We start from the raw sequence: 13,529 nt of genomic DNA, 5'->3' as shown, positions 1-13,529 counted from the left end.
TAAAATCAATGGAAATATTGTATTTTTTTAGGCAAGGTTACCACCCTCAAATGGCACCATTTGCTAAGAATGACCCAGCTGTCTATTGTTAAGTATGAGGGGCAGACCTGTATTTATACCAGTGTTTCCCCGGGTAACTATGCTATCGCGGCCGCCACGGTGAAGAACACAGAAGAAGTTATTGAATGCAACTAACTTCAGTTGTTAGAGTAACAGCGTGTGAGACGGAGCTGCTGGACTTGGACCTGGGACAGAGATGTGACACATGGTCAGAATATCTTAGTTCATACAAATGCAGCGCAGTGACAATACAGACGTTTCATACACACGATGTGTATTCGCCATTCGACCCGTGCTGGACCCGTTCAAAATGAGTCAGCCGTCTCTCTGTGAGTAGTGTCCATCACACTCTCTCTCGCATCTTATAAATAGATTATGCGACAATAAAATTTGTTTTGGTTAAAATTAACAAATAATCGTGAGAATAATCGCGATAAAAGTTTGATCAAAATAATCGTGATTATCTTTTTGGCCATAATCGTGCAGCCCTACCTGTGGTAATTCCCTTTTTATTTGTTATTTGCATAGCTGTGGGGGATAATTATCCAGCTATCCAGCTAAATTATTATCAAGCAAACAAAGATTTTGGGAAATACGATGGTTGTATGTCAACCGGTTATTAAATACTTATTATTAACATTTAGTCTTGTTACCTGGTCCTTTTTGTGTGCAATTTTTTGTATCTTGAGTTATTTATCTCTGCTATACACTAAACACAAATTCCCTATTTCCCCTTTTATGATGTAATGTACTGGAATATAAGCTAAAGGTCTGTTTCAGGTTTGATTGTGAGTCCGGTGTTACCTGTGTATGGCAAACAACAGGGCGAGGGCAGCGATGGCCTTTTCTCCACCAGACAGATTGTCCATGGACATGAAGCGTTTCCCCGGTGCCACGCAGTTGTAGTTTATGCCACCAAGGTACGGCTCGTCAGGGTTATCTGCACTCAGAATGGCCTGGAGCACATAAAGCAGGATCTTGTCATTTAAAACATGTTGTTTGTAACACCTTCTGCAAGGCCCAGTGCAAACCAGACTAATGTACAGTTTACACCGTTTAGAATTAGCTGACATTAAGTAAATACAATACAGATAAACACAGTCAAAACAGAAACTTGAGGGTGTGTTTCTGTGGTTAAGGTTTTGTTGCTTCACCTGGGCGCTGCTGTTCCTGCATATTCTTTTATAGATCTGATCGATTACGACGGACACATGTTCAAAGCACTGGTTGAAGAGTTGTAAGCGACGGGCTTTGACTTGCTCAAACTTCTGACTGCATTTTCTTGCTGCTCTGGTGCTTGCTTCAAATGCTGAGTGAGGGACAGAAAACAAAGCCGTTCAGAGACTTTATGATCATGTTACAACTCAGTATATATTGTTAATAGGATGTCAAAAATATAAACTGTGTTGTCTTGATTAGTAAAACATTTTTGTTGTTGCAGATTACAGTATATTTTAAGCAAATAATTATTTTGAAATTAATAACATCATAGATACCATCTGTTACTCCCTGTAACCTCTCCTTCACCTCCCTTATTTTTTCCAAAGCTTTCAGGTTGGGGGTAGTGGTGCGAGACAGCACTCCCTCAATGGACGACACAGACTCCTTCAGCCGTTCAATGTAGGCCTTCACCTCCTCGTCTGCCTGCAGATTCTGTACACGCACAAACTCAATGCATGTTGGAAGGCTTGTGAAACATTTCTGATCATATGAATAAACAGAAAAGCGCTAAGAAAAAATTTGAACAATGACAACATTAATAATAATAACAATAATATCTATCCAGCCATCTTCATCAGCTTATCCGGGTTGGGTCGCAGGGGCAGCAGCTTCAGCAGCTTCAGCAGGGGACCCCAAAATGTCTCTTTTCCAAGCCACACTTACCAGCTGTGACTTGGGGATCCCAAGCTGTTCCAAGGCCAGTGTAGAGATATAATCTCTCTACCTAGTCCTGGGCTTTCCCAGAGGCCTCCTCTCAGCATAATAATAATAATAATAACTTTATAATATTATAACTTTAAGAACAGGGTTTACAAAGTGTTTTGACAGACAAAGCAAAGCAAAAGCAACAGTAGGGCCAAACAAAAGCAAGACAAAAAATTGGTAAAATAAAAACATGAAGACAACAGATGCTAAACATAAAAGAGAGAAGACAAATAAAAACTATAAATAAATATGACAAATAAAAAATGTAAATAAAAAGGATAACAGCAACTAAAAATTAAATAAAAAAAAGAAGCTGTGATAAGGCTTGCTGTCTCACTCTGAGTTCTGCGTCAAGGCCAGAGTAGTCGATGACTAGTTGTGCCTCTCTCTCATAGATGCTCGTGGTGGCTGAAGTACTTTCAGATTCTGTGTCCAGCTGCACAGAAGAGAATGATCAGGTAAGACTGACATCACAAGTGCTTCAACTAGTTTCATGACTTTCATGACTCGCGTTTAGTTTATTCTCAGTTGGGTTTCTCAGTCTCGAATGTAAGGGTTTCTACAGCTCATTTTCTTACATTCTCCCTTTTTTCAAAATATGACCATTTGAGCTCAATTTGATAGCCATTACTTTTCCAAAATAAAAAGTGCCGCTCTGGAATTGAAAAACTAATTTTGAAGAAAAAAAGAATGGTCAATTCTCTCTGTCTTACCTGCACCTCACTGATTTCATCGAGGCTCCCTGACAGCAGAGTGATGGGCAGACCCTGGATCTTGCAGGCCAACAGTAAGTTGTGTCTGGCTAAGCGTTTTTGCTCCAAGGCTGTCTCTGCAGACATAACCTCCCGCTGAAGCTTCACCAGTTCTCTGAGACAAAGAGAGAAGGGAAAGAATACTCATCCAAAATGTTTTCTTCTTATAGGATTTCATCATTTTGGTCATAAGAAATCTAGTCATTTAAAAAAAAAAAATGAACAAGCATAAAAACAGTTCATGAAATGCCAGAAAAAAATATCTACCATACAAAAACACCACTATACCAGAAAAAAAAACTAGAAATGATTCACATTGCAGATGCAAGTCTACAGTTTCAGTTATAGTTAGGTTAACCTATTGTTTAAATTTGCATCCCAGTTTATATCTTTTACACGTTTATTAATAATTAATAAGTAAATAGACACCTTTTCTAGCAAACCCTCTTTTACAACAGCAGCTGAAGCATTGGCAGGAGCAGCAAGTACCGTATTAGTCCGAATATAAGATTTTTATTTTTCCTAGAGACAAATCTGAAAAAGTGGGGTTGTCTTATAATCGGGGTGTAGACGTTCTGCTATCGCAGAACGTAAGGGACGGCCCCTGTTTTAACAGCCAATAGAGAAGTCAGCTATAAACTATAGAAATAAAATTATCCATAATCCATTTTATTTTAAGAGTTTTTAAGAGCAGAGTTTTAGACGGAGCTCAGTGGCATTAGAACAAAGCTGTGGCTCAGGGAAAGAAAACTTGTTTTTGTCAATTCATCATTAGAAATATAACTAGCAAGCATCTCAATATCACTTATAACGTTACCCACATTCATATATAGATAGATCCATCTACAGCTACGAAAAGCCTGGAAGCCGGAAGTAAAACAAGGTGTTGTCATGGAAATGTTACACTGTCTAAAAATGCAAACAGCAATCTTACCATGGTCCTCAAAGTGGCTGCTTCCAAGAAACTGACAGGAGTGTGGGATATGTTTTATATTCGGACCAATGTGGTAGCAGCAGTGGTGGCAGTAATCATAGCACAGCAACAATGTCTACGGTATTGGTGGTAGCGTTACCTGCTGATCTCTTGGAGGCTCTGGGTTTTCTTGTCCAGCTCTGCTTTGGCAGCAGCCACCTGGCTCTTCTTGGACAGCATCTGGTTCTTTAGCTCCAGCAGCTTGCTTTGGCCCTCTTCCACTGCCACCAGCATCTTCTCCTCATCCTAAAACGTCAGGCCAAAAAAGAATGTCAAATCTTATTTGGGGGAAATCAACTTTCCAGGATTAAATGGGTAAATATTTTTTGCCATGTTCGTTAGTAACTAAACCTGTCATTCTGGACATCTTTTACCCTTATTACAGGAGGCAGTTTGACGATAACACAGAATGAATGCCTGGGATGACTACCTTCCTCTGTTCAGCTATGGCTCTGTCCTCCTTGTCAATGATTTCCTCCATTTTGTGGAGCTTCTTTTTCTGCTGCGCCAATTGGTCTTGTTTGTACTCCAGCTGTGCATTTAACCGAGTGCACTGAGTCTCAAACTCCAGCCTAAAAGGAGAGACAAATTAAGATGTTCATGTTGTAAAACACTTTTTACACGTTTTACAAACAGATACCATCATTTTACTACCAACACAAGTCATGTAATTAACATGACACAAATTTATTCAGAACCTACAGTTACATAAAGGTTTGCCAATTTGCTAAACAAGCAAAAAAAAAATCATGTTTATTTAAATTACATTATATTATCATAGCTAAAGGTATAATTGAATTACATTAACAAAAACTCAACTTAATAATTTAAAAGATCCTTTAAATAGAAAACAATAAACTTACAAGGAATTTATAACATAAAAAGTGGGTCTCAGATCAGTTGGTCAATAGAGTAAAATTGTCATTGTATCAAAAAAAGCCAATTCAAAAGTATTTCTTGTGTTTTTCTTGATCTAAAGTCATAAATACAGTATGTCCACACAGCACATTCCTCTCATTTAATGTATCCGCACCGTTTTAGCTGGTTAAGTTTAACACATTTGTTGCTGAAGATACTACTGTGTGGTTGCCGTACCGCTTCTTGTCAAGCTCTGTCTGCTGTTTTAGGTGCTCCTGCTCGTACTCTCTGATGTTGTCCACACCAATCTCAGCACAGAAGTCAGAAAACACCAAGTCCTCCATCTGAATACACCGAGCATATTCACTGTTTAGCCAAGTCGATTGCAAAAAACACTTTAACAGGGAAAACAGAAGAAACCGCAGGAACAGCAGAGGTGTTCCTCTACCAGGACCGACAGCCATTCAATAGCTGTTGTGTGTACTAACTAAACCAACATAGTATAATTAAAGGATGACAAAATAGTACATGAGACAATATCGACATTGAGCTGATAGCTTTAATTGTTTTGGGTGAAATACTTTATTTAGGACTTTAAATTTGGCCAGTGGTTCTGATTAAAAAAAAAAAAAAATCGCCACTATATGGTATAAAAAATGGCACACAGTAAGTTGAAGACTCAGACAGCGTTACCTGGTTGATCTGGTCTCTGATTTTCCTCATCTCTGCATCCTTTGCCTCTACACTCTGCTGCTGCATCTGGATCTGAGAGTCCAAGTTTGCAAATTCACTCTCCATACGACAAATATCCTGAAAAAAAATCAGGAGATGACAAGACAGAGTAAGTGCTGTTATACTTTGTCTCTGCTTCCTGAATCCTATATCCTTGTAAATCTATTATGCTTTGGGATTTCAAGTGAAAGTAATTCACCAGGGGCTCTGATTTATATGTACACATACTATAAAGCCATGTCAAAGAACACAACTTATATTATGATATTAAATCTGACAAAGTCAAAACAAAGACTTTCTGTGGCCCTACTGCTTGGTATTTAGGGATGGCTTTCTTCCGAAGGTTTTCCAGGTCAGTTTTGGAGTATTTGAGGCGGGTTTGAAGACCCTGAGCCTCAGCAATGATCTGTTTCAGGTCTGAGTCCCTCCGCCTCAGCTTCATCAAATCCTGTCACATGAAAAAAAAGTTAATTATGCACTAATAAATATAAGTTTCAGCCAATTTGTCTGTCTCGTTCTTGACAAAATATTCAGCAATTAATAAACAGTATGTGTATGACAGGACATAATTTATGGCAAAAGCACAAACAACAAAACAATTGCAGCTTTTTTAAATCATGTGTAGACAGGGAGGAAAATAACTTCAAAAACTCTGGTCAAGACTTGGCTTGGTAAAGGCTCTGAAGTTAACATTATCTGAAAGATTTTTTGTGTTGACTCACGCGGATCTCTGCTGTCAGCTGGTCCTTGCGTTCCTTTAGCTGCAACATGTCCTTCTCATCCCAGCAACGGGCTTTGGTCCGAAGGTAACTGGAGCCTCCAGAGACTATCCCTGACTTTGAAAATAGTGTCCCATCCAAAGATACCGCCTAGAGAAAACACATATGATTGCATGTCTGCTGGCATTAAAGGGGAACATGTCAGTCAGTAAGCAAGTTTAAGAGTGTGGGCAGTGGTAACCACCTCACACCAAACTACTGAGACAACGGACGCAAGCCCCAACTCTAGCAAGACTCTAATAATTTAATTCCCATATTGGAAAATAGTCTGCAACAGTGGAATCGTTTGGTGTAAGGTCCGCATTAGATGAAAAGAAACTGCAATGCAGCAGTATGACAGAACCAAACTAAATGCAATGTGTAATTGTTGTACTTATTGAATTGAATTGAACCTCAGTCCCATGTCTGTGGCCGAGGGCAAGGCCTACCTTATGGCGCTCCTGTCTGTCAAAGGCCACACTCCTTGCTTCTTTGATGGTCTCACACACCAACGCATTGCCACAGACAAACTGCACCACTTTCCTCAGCTGGCCGGCACCTGAGGCAGTGTTAAACTGTACAACATCGACCACCATCTTGGCACCGGGCACCTCCCTCAGTCGCTCATTCAGAGGACTTGCCTGGTCATATAGTAATGATGGTAATCACTGACACTACATATGCATGTGTGTGCTACTGTGATTGGCAAAAAATACAATTCAGCATACTGACATATACTGACAATTCGTCTTCTTTACTATTTAACATTTTTAACCATCCAAATAAAGTACTTACTTCCAAGTAGTCAATGGGCAGGAAGGTCTCAGGTTCGGCTCGCTCTTGCTTGATGAAATTGATACAGTCACGGGCCACTTTCTCTGAGGCCACTACAATGGCATTCATGTAGCGGCCAAAAACCTTGATGACAGCCAGCTGGTACTTTTTATGGATGGGGCTGCACAAGTCAGAAAGACGGCCAAACTGGGACAGGAAAGAAAAATGGGTCAGAATTAGGGATAACGAGACATTCAGCTCACGAGACGTGACACAAGATTGGGTTCACAAGAACGAGACAAGAAGCGATTTTGACAATATTTTAAAGAAAACTTAAATGATGAAATATCACTAGAAAATTTGTTTTAATGGAATCGAAAAACAAAAAATGAAAAATGACCACTGTGAAAGGTTCTGCCACAAACTCAAATGACTTCTCTCATGTATAACGAACCTTTTCAGACCTCATAATTGTGGTGCCTGTCTCCTCTCCCAAATGTGTTCCTAAAAACAAACTGCAGATGGAATGTAACTTTTGCTCCGTCAAAACGGCAGCTCAGCGTGTGTGTGTGTCGGAGCTGAGCCCCCACTCTCAGATGCAGAGAGGACAGAGAAGTATTTGTTCACTGTTTATGCACCGATTTATTTATGCATTGGCTCTCAGTAGTACCAATGTAATTCTGCACTTTTGCACTGATATTGCAAAACAACTTTTTACCTTTGGGCCCCTGCTCTTACGCCACTCTATATCTTACCACAGTGTCAGGGTAAAGTCTGCGGAGCCTCTCAAGCAGCTCTTTACGTTGCATCTGCCGTCTGCTTTCCTGACTGTCCAGACGGGCGTTCCCCAGCTCCTCTAGCACCTGGCCTAGTTCCTGGTTCACTTCCTCACTTCGCTGGCGGCCTCGCTGCAGCTCTGCACTCAGGTTTTGCTCTCGCTGAAGGTACTCTTCAAGGGACAACCTGAAAAATGCATTGCCTCTATAAAGTATTCTCAGTTTCCTTCTGTGATGCTGCTATCCTGATTTTAAATTATATCAGTATATGACTGATAAATAACCATGGAGTGTATTCAACACCTCCCTGACTGCCAGGGAGAGACAGGCTTTTTAATGTACAGACATGTTGTGTAAGGTGTGCACATGACATACTTGCAGGAGGTGGTGTACTCCTCTAGCTTCTCTGCTCTGTGTGTCAAATCTTCCAGCTGAGTTTGGTTGTTCCTGATGGCAACCTACAACAGATGATGTTCCAAGAGTGGTACAATTAAAGTGCTTATAATTTTACATTTTAATTTTAATTCACTCTCACTGTCGCAGCAGGCAACAGATTTTAGTGAAAAGCCTTTAAAGAGCATTGTACACTACCAACTCAGCACCAAACAGCAGACATAAAAGGTTAGTGACTAGCTGATAAATATAATGGAGCATTTAGCAGCTTAAGGGCCACACAGAAGTTGGTAGCCCAAAATATAGCTAAAAGAGTGAATATTAGACTCATATACATCAGGTGGACAGAGATATAACTCAAAATGACTGATAATGTTGCTCTTTAACGGCTGTGTAAAAACAAGACTGCTTACTAACAAGGTTGCCATATCAACGAAATATCACAACATAGTTGCCAAATGTTTTTCTGTTATTTCATGTTTAAAGATATAATTTATCAGATTAAGCAGTGCAAAACATATTGGATACATGTGTTTTTCAGCAAACGTTCATCCATAAACATTAACTTCAAAGATATGTAGTGGCAGCACAAATGTGCCAATAACAGTACCTCCACTTCCTTTTTACAGCGCTGGTCAAAAGCCATCTTCTCGTAGTCAGCTTTCACCTGCCAATACAGTTTCTCCGCCTGCTGGTTGAGGACAGCCCCTTGCTTTCGGGCCAGCTCCTTCAGCTCTTTGTAATGCCCTAACTGTGGCAGAAATGCAAAAACTTGCTGAGGGTGTACTGTATGACAATGTCAGGTTTTTTGTCCCTTGGGAAAAAATAGTTTCTTATTAAAATACAGGATAAACAATTAATTATAATGTCTGATTCATGAGCAATCCACAAATATAGTACAATTTTTGCTTTGGTAAATACTAGCGCTGTAACGATACACCAGGCCCACGATTTGGTTCTCATCACAGTTTTTGCATTGTTTCCAAAATCGTTTCAGTGGTTTATTAACTTTGGTGCCTACTGTAAAGGTGCTGGTTGACAAGTAGTTAATGCTAATGCCCGTCTATAACCTGCCTTCTCACTCCGCGACGCAGGTTTGTGGCTCTGAGTGTCCTGATTTTGGTTTCATATTGCATATCATTACAGCCCTAGTAAATACATATTAAGTTGCAAGATAAGCATGTGTGATTTAATTAGATCTATCAAGTGGAAATTCAAGTTTATATTTAATTTAAGTACAGTATATAGTTACATGGATCAGAAAAACTAAAGAAAACCTCTAATCTATATGAGGACTGAATAATCTGAACTAATGTGTGGCCTAAAAAAGTGACCTATCAGTGCACTTCTGCCAGAGTTGAATGCTGTATTTCATTATGTGTCTGTCACACAGACAAAAACAGCCGCCAAAAATGTTTAGTTTGGTAAATTGTATGTATTGTAGACAGTGTATGTGAGTAAGATATTGTAAACCTTGACATACAGTCCACTGGGTTCATTAGTATGTTTAGAATATGTGCTGCAGAATACAAAAACAATATAACCCTGGCCTCCAACCTCCCAGCAGCAATATTTTACATCATGTTAACTGACTTCTATTTTGATTAAACAGGAAAGGAGTTGCCATTGTTTGACACACACTCACCTGATCCTTATCCAGCTCGACATCTCTCCCCAGGGAGGCCCCCTTTTCCTGTATCTGCTTCTCATAGTTCTTCCAGGTCCTCTCCAGTTCAGAGATCTCCTGCCGCCCCTCTGTTAGCTCCCGCTCTTTACTAGCTATCAGCTTCTGACTCTTTCTCAGGACATCACGAACCTCCTCAGCCTTCTTCATGTGATGGGAGGTGTTTACCTTGGCTTTAATGTACTGGGATCGACACTGGGACAGGATATGCTCCTGGGCACTGAGTGAGAGGAGACCTAAGTTATTCCTAGATAATGCCACAAACCGCCAACTTATTTATATTATGTGCCATTTCCATTAGAGCTAAACAGATGTTATGATGGGAGGCTTGCCTTTTAAATATCCCTACATGGAGAAACAAAACAGGTTATAAGGGACCAATTAAATATAGCCGTTAGCTATACTTCTGGTATTTTCTGATACCGGTTAATACTTTTTTTTTTTAGCAGTTATAATTTTCAAATCCACACACACACACACACACACACACATATTCACACACCGGATCTCCTTCTCTATGTGCTGCTGCTCTCTGCTGAAACGTCCATGTTCTTTCTTGCAGGTTTTGACCGTTTGCTCTGCATTCACCAGTTTATTGTTCTTAGCAGCTGCAGCCTGCTGTTTCTCCCTCAGGGTATTGCTGATAGCGTTGGTGCCCTTCTCATTATGGCAGAGCTCAGCCAGGCTTAGCTGCAGGCGGTTCTGGTGAAGTTCGTCCAACAGCGCCTGGTACTTCTGCGCCTGGAAAGGTGGGAGGTGGTGGGACCAGTTAATCGATGCACAGGAAAGCCGAAGAGAAACTAAGGCACTTTAACTACAGTCCAGTTAATGCTGGACAGTCAATTCCTGTGAGCACACACACACAGTAATTTAGGGCACCATACATTAGCGCTAGGCAATGTGGAAAAGCAAATAAAAGACATGCAAGAACATTCATGGAAAATTTTGAAAATGACATCACTTTACTGCAATGCAGCCTGTAAAACCAGGAAAAGACAACACTTATGTCATATCACGATATCCAAAATCTAAGACGATATCTATTCTCATTTCGCAATAACAATTTACTGAATATTGATATATTGCCCAGTCCTACCGACAGAGACAGCACGGGCCACACCCCAGAATGAAGGCCAGCATTAAACCCCATTAGAGGAAGAAAATTAAAATAAACCAAAGGAGAAAAGTATCAAAAAAAATTCTGGTGGATTTCCAGAGTATTACAAAACTGGATAATCTAGGATGTTGTGGCCTTAGCTAATCTATTGCATAACATAAGGTTCATAAAGGGTTAAATATGCATTACTTACTTCTTATGACCATTATAGTGGTATTTTACAATACTAGCCTGAGAAATACAGCCATAGATTCACGACAGGGGGATTACAACATCTATTATGATGTTCTACGTTACAGTCACATTGCATCACAATTTGGACACCTATGCCTAGGGTGCAGTCTAAATTTCCCCAATATTTTATCACAATGAAGGCAGCACTGTAGGAAGAAAAAAAAAAGGAAAATTGAGGTTTGGCTCATTGAGCTCAAAATCCAATCTGAGAGCAGTTAAAAACTAAGTATGCATCAACCAAAATGCTTATTTGATGGTCCAACAACCTCCTCGGACGGGGGGCTGCTACAGCAATTTTTGTAGCCTTTCAAAACTGATAATCTGACAATCACATCCACTTTATGGAGGATATACAGCTACTTGTGTGTGTGTGTGTGTGTGTGTGTGTGTGTGACCACAGAGAACAAATCACAGATGCTGGATGTACAGAAAGATCACATTTCTAATTTTGTGTGAATTTACCTCTATTTTTTCCTGGGACACTTGTTTCCTCTCAACAGTAGCAGATTTCTTCTTGTTGAAGTGAAACTGTGTGTCCTCTTTGGCCTTGAGAAGGGCCTGCTTCTTCTGATCATACTCTGCAGCATACTCTTTTGACTGACTGATGCACTCAAACATCTTGGTTCTCTCCTTTGGGTCTTTCAGAGCTATGGACTCCACTGCGCCCTGGTGAGGATCATAATGAATAACAAATTGTTAGTAAGGCATTACTACTACCAGCCATTATATTGCCATGTTGTATTTGTGTCATGCTGTCTTGAATCTTGCTTACGCTCTACAATGAAATTTTATGTTTCAGGGCCCATATCTGGTGTGTTTTTTTGTATTACATACTGAGTCACAGCACTTTAAATTTTTTCAGCTTGAGTCCCCCCCTCAGCAGAAATGCATGAGTATAATAGAAATAGACACATCTGATCTCACTATCTATATGTTTATGACAGTGTTTACCTGGAACACCAGACAGTTTCGGGCTTTGGTCACAATGCCAACCTTCTCCAGCTCCTCCATGTATTTAGCAAAAGAGACATGTACACCATTGATGCAAAACTCAGAGGATTCACCTAAAAAATACAATGAATGGCAGTTATGCCAGCTGATATCTTAAAACACTGAGAATGTGTTACTGTACTTGTTTCAACTTGATACTACTAGGGGGACTATGCTTTCTTTTGCACCTCTTTAAGATCATTTTAATGCCAAGTACAACATAAACTTTTTTATAAAACAATTTTAATGAAATGTGGAGCCCTTTAACCTAAATAACATTTTTATATTCTTATTCTTTCCAGGACTCTGGGACTTGCAAACATCTCTTCATGAACCTAAAAATACCTAACAGACCACTACAGAGAGGAGCAACCACCTGTGTCATTTAGGTCAGTTATTATGACTAGTTCATCTATATAAGCGTTACTTATAGGAGACTTTTCTTGATTTTCCATTTCCCTTAGATTGTCCTGTTTTAAAACACCAAGGTTCCCTTAACATTTAACTACACAACCTGATTAACATGTAGAGGCTAGTAAACTAAGATTAGTTAACGTACCTATGATGCTCCTACAGAAGACGGTCTCCTGGTCGTCGTCGTCGCAGTATCGCATCGCCACGCGGGCGGTATGGAGCACCGGCCGCCCGATGTGGGCTCCATGAATCAGGTCCTTAAGGTGCTTTACCCGAAGAGAGGCAGCCCGCTCCCCCATTGCAAAGCTCAGGGCGTCCATCACATTGGACTTGCCTGGTGTGATTTTACATCTTGAGCATTTCTCTGAATAACTAGCTAAACATTTTACTCGTTGCATTTCACATTTAACTATTGTAGCTTTAATTACAGCTACAGTTCAATTTAAGAAGCATCATGTTGACATTCCCTAAAATATAGTTATTTTTTACACAAAAATTGATGCCCTAGTTTTTAATTAACTCTGATGGTATATTTAGGAATGAATAAATATATAATTTTCTAAATAAAACGAGGGCTATGTAAAACTTTGACCGTAACTAGTGTTGAAGTTAGCTAATTGATATTAATTCAAATGCTAAAGCTAGCTAGCTAGCTAGTAACATTGGCAGCTAACCTTAGCTCTGTAGAGCTAGCTAGCATTGACTGAAAAAAGTTCACTTACCAGAGCCATTTGTGCCAATAATACAATTAAATCGCATGAACGGACCGATGACTCTCTTCCCTCGCCATGACTTGAAGTTTTCAATATCTATTTGTTTTAAGTAGCCCATTTTAATCTCACTTTGCTGCTGTGAATTGAGCCGCTAATTTGTCAGAGTTATCGCTACCTATTCAAAGCCGTCGGGTAGTGAGAGGCGGGAACCACAACTTGCTTTACACCCTTAAGAAGCACACAACATATTTCCCTTGAATTCTTTTGCATTTCTTCCTGCAGTTTGTATGGAAGCCCATTTCCACCACTGTGATAAAAAAAGATTATAAGTCATTATGAGTTAGTATCTCAAAATAAGAATTTGTATCTTAAAAT

At 39.8% G+C, this 13,529-nt stretch overlaps 1 protein-coding gene and 1 long non-coding RNA gene across 2 annotated transcripts in view; one reads left to right on the top strand and one right to left on the bottom strand.

Moving 5' to 3' along the window:
* LOC117949238 overlaps positions 1 to 851 on the top strand; it is a 19,791-nt gene extending 18,940 nt beyond the window's left edge. The window contains exon 4 of the long non-coding RNA XR_004657653.1: positions 841 to 851. This is a non-coding gene — a long non-coding RNA (uncharacterized LOC117949238). The remainder of the gene's footprint in view (positions 1 to 840) is intronic.
* The window catches only part of smc1b (structural maintenance of chromosomes 1B), a 22,301-nt gene extending 8,987 nt beyond the window's left edge, over positions 1 to 13,314 (bottom strand). The window contains exons 1-22 of the mRNA XM_034879305.1: positions 13,164 to 13,314; positions 12,587 to 12,775; positions 11,989 to 12,101; positions 11,500 to 11,703; positions 10,189 to 10,427; positions 9,648 to 9,906; positions 8,613 to 8,753; positions 7,985 to 8,067; positions 7,589 to 7,796; positions 6,855 to 7,040; positions 6,509 to 6,700; positions 6,024 to 6,170; positions 5,612 to 5,749; positions 5,263 to 5,379; positions 4,807 to 4,913; positions 4,142 to 4,283; positions 3,812 to 3,957; positions 2,700 to 2,853; positions 2,324 to 2,422; positions 1,557 to 1,713; positions 1,215 to 1,369; positions 865 to 1,016 (exon numbers count right to left, since the gene is read on the bottom strand). Coding sequence (XP_034735196.1) covers positions 865 to 1,016; positions 1,215 to 1,369; positions 1,557 to 1,713; positions 2,324 to 2,422; positions 2,700 to 2,853; positions 3,812 to 3,957; positions 4,142 to 4,283; positions 4,807 to 4,913; positions 5,263 to 5,379; positions 5,612 to 5,749; positions 6,024 to 6,170; positions 6,509 to 6,700; positions 6,855 to 7,040; positions 7,589 to 7,796; positions 7,985 to 8,067; positions 8,613 to 8,753; positions 9,648 to 9,906; positions 10,189 to 10,427; positions 11,500 to 11,703; positions 11,989 to 12,101; positions 12,587 to 12,775; positions 13,164 to 13,272 — 3,437 coding nt within the window. The 5' untranslated portion in view covers positions 13,273 to 13,314. The remainder of the gene's footprint in view (positions 1 to 864; positions 1,017 to 1,214; positions 1,370 to 1,556; positions 1,714 to 2,323; positions 2,423 to 2,699; positions 2,854 to 3,811; positions 3,958 to 4,141; positions 4,284 to 4,806; positions 4,914 to 5,262; positions 5,380 to 5,611; positions 5,750 to 6,023; positions 6,171 to 6,508; positions 6,701 to 6,854; positions 7,041 to 7,588; positions 7,797 to 7,984; positions 8,068 to 8,612; positions 8,754 to 9,647; positions 9,907 to 10,188; positions 10,428 to 11,499; positions 11,704 to 11,988; positions 12,102 to 12,586; positions 12,776 to 13,163) is intronic.
* Positions 13,315 to 13,529: the final 215 nt, after the last annotated feature.

Source organism: Etheostoma cragini, chromosome 8 (assembly GCF_013103735.1).
Source record: "Etheostoma cragini isolate CJK2018 chromosome 8, CSU_Ecrag_1.0, whole genome shotgun sequence".
NCBI lineage: Eukaryota > Metazoa > Chordata > Actinopteri > Perciformes > Percidae > Etheostoma > Etheostoma cragini.
Note: the sequence above shows the minus strand (reverse complement) of the source record. Positions and strands in the feature narration are given on the sequence as shown.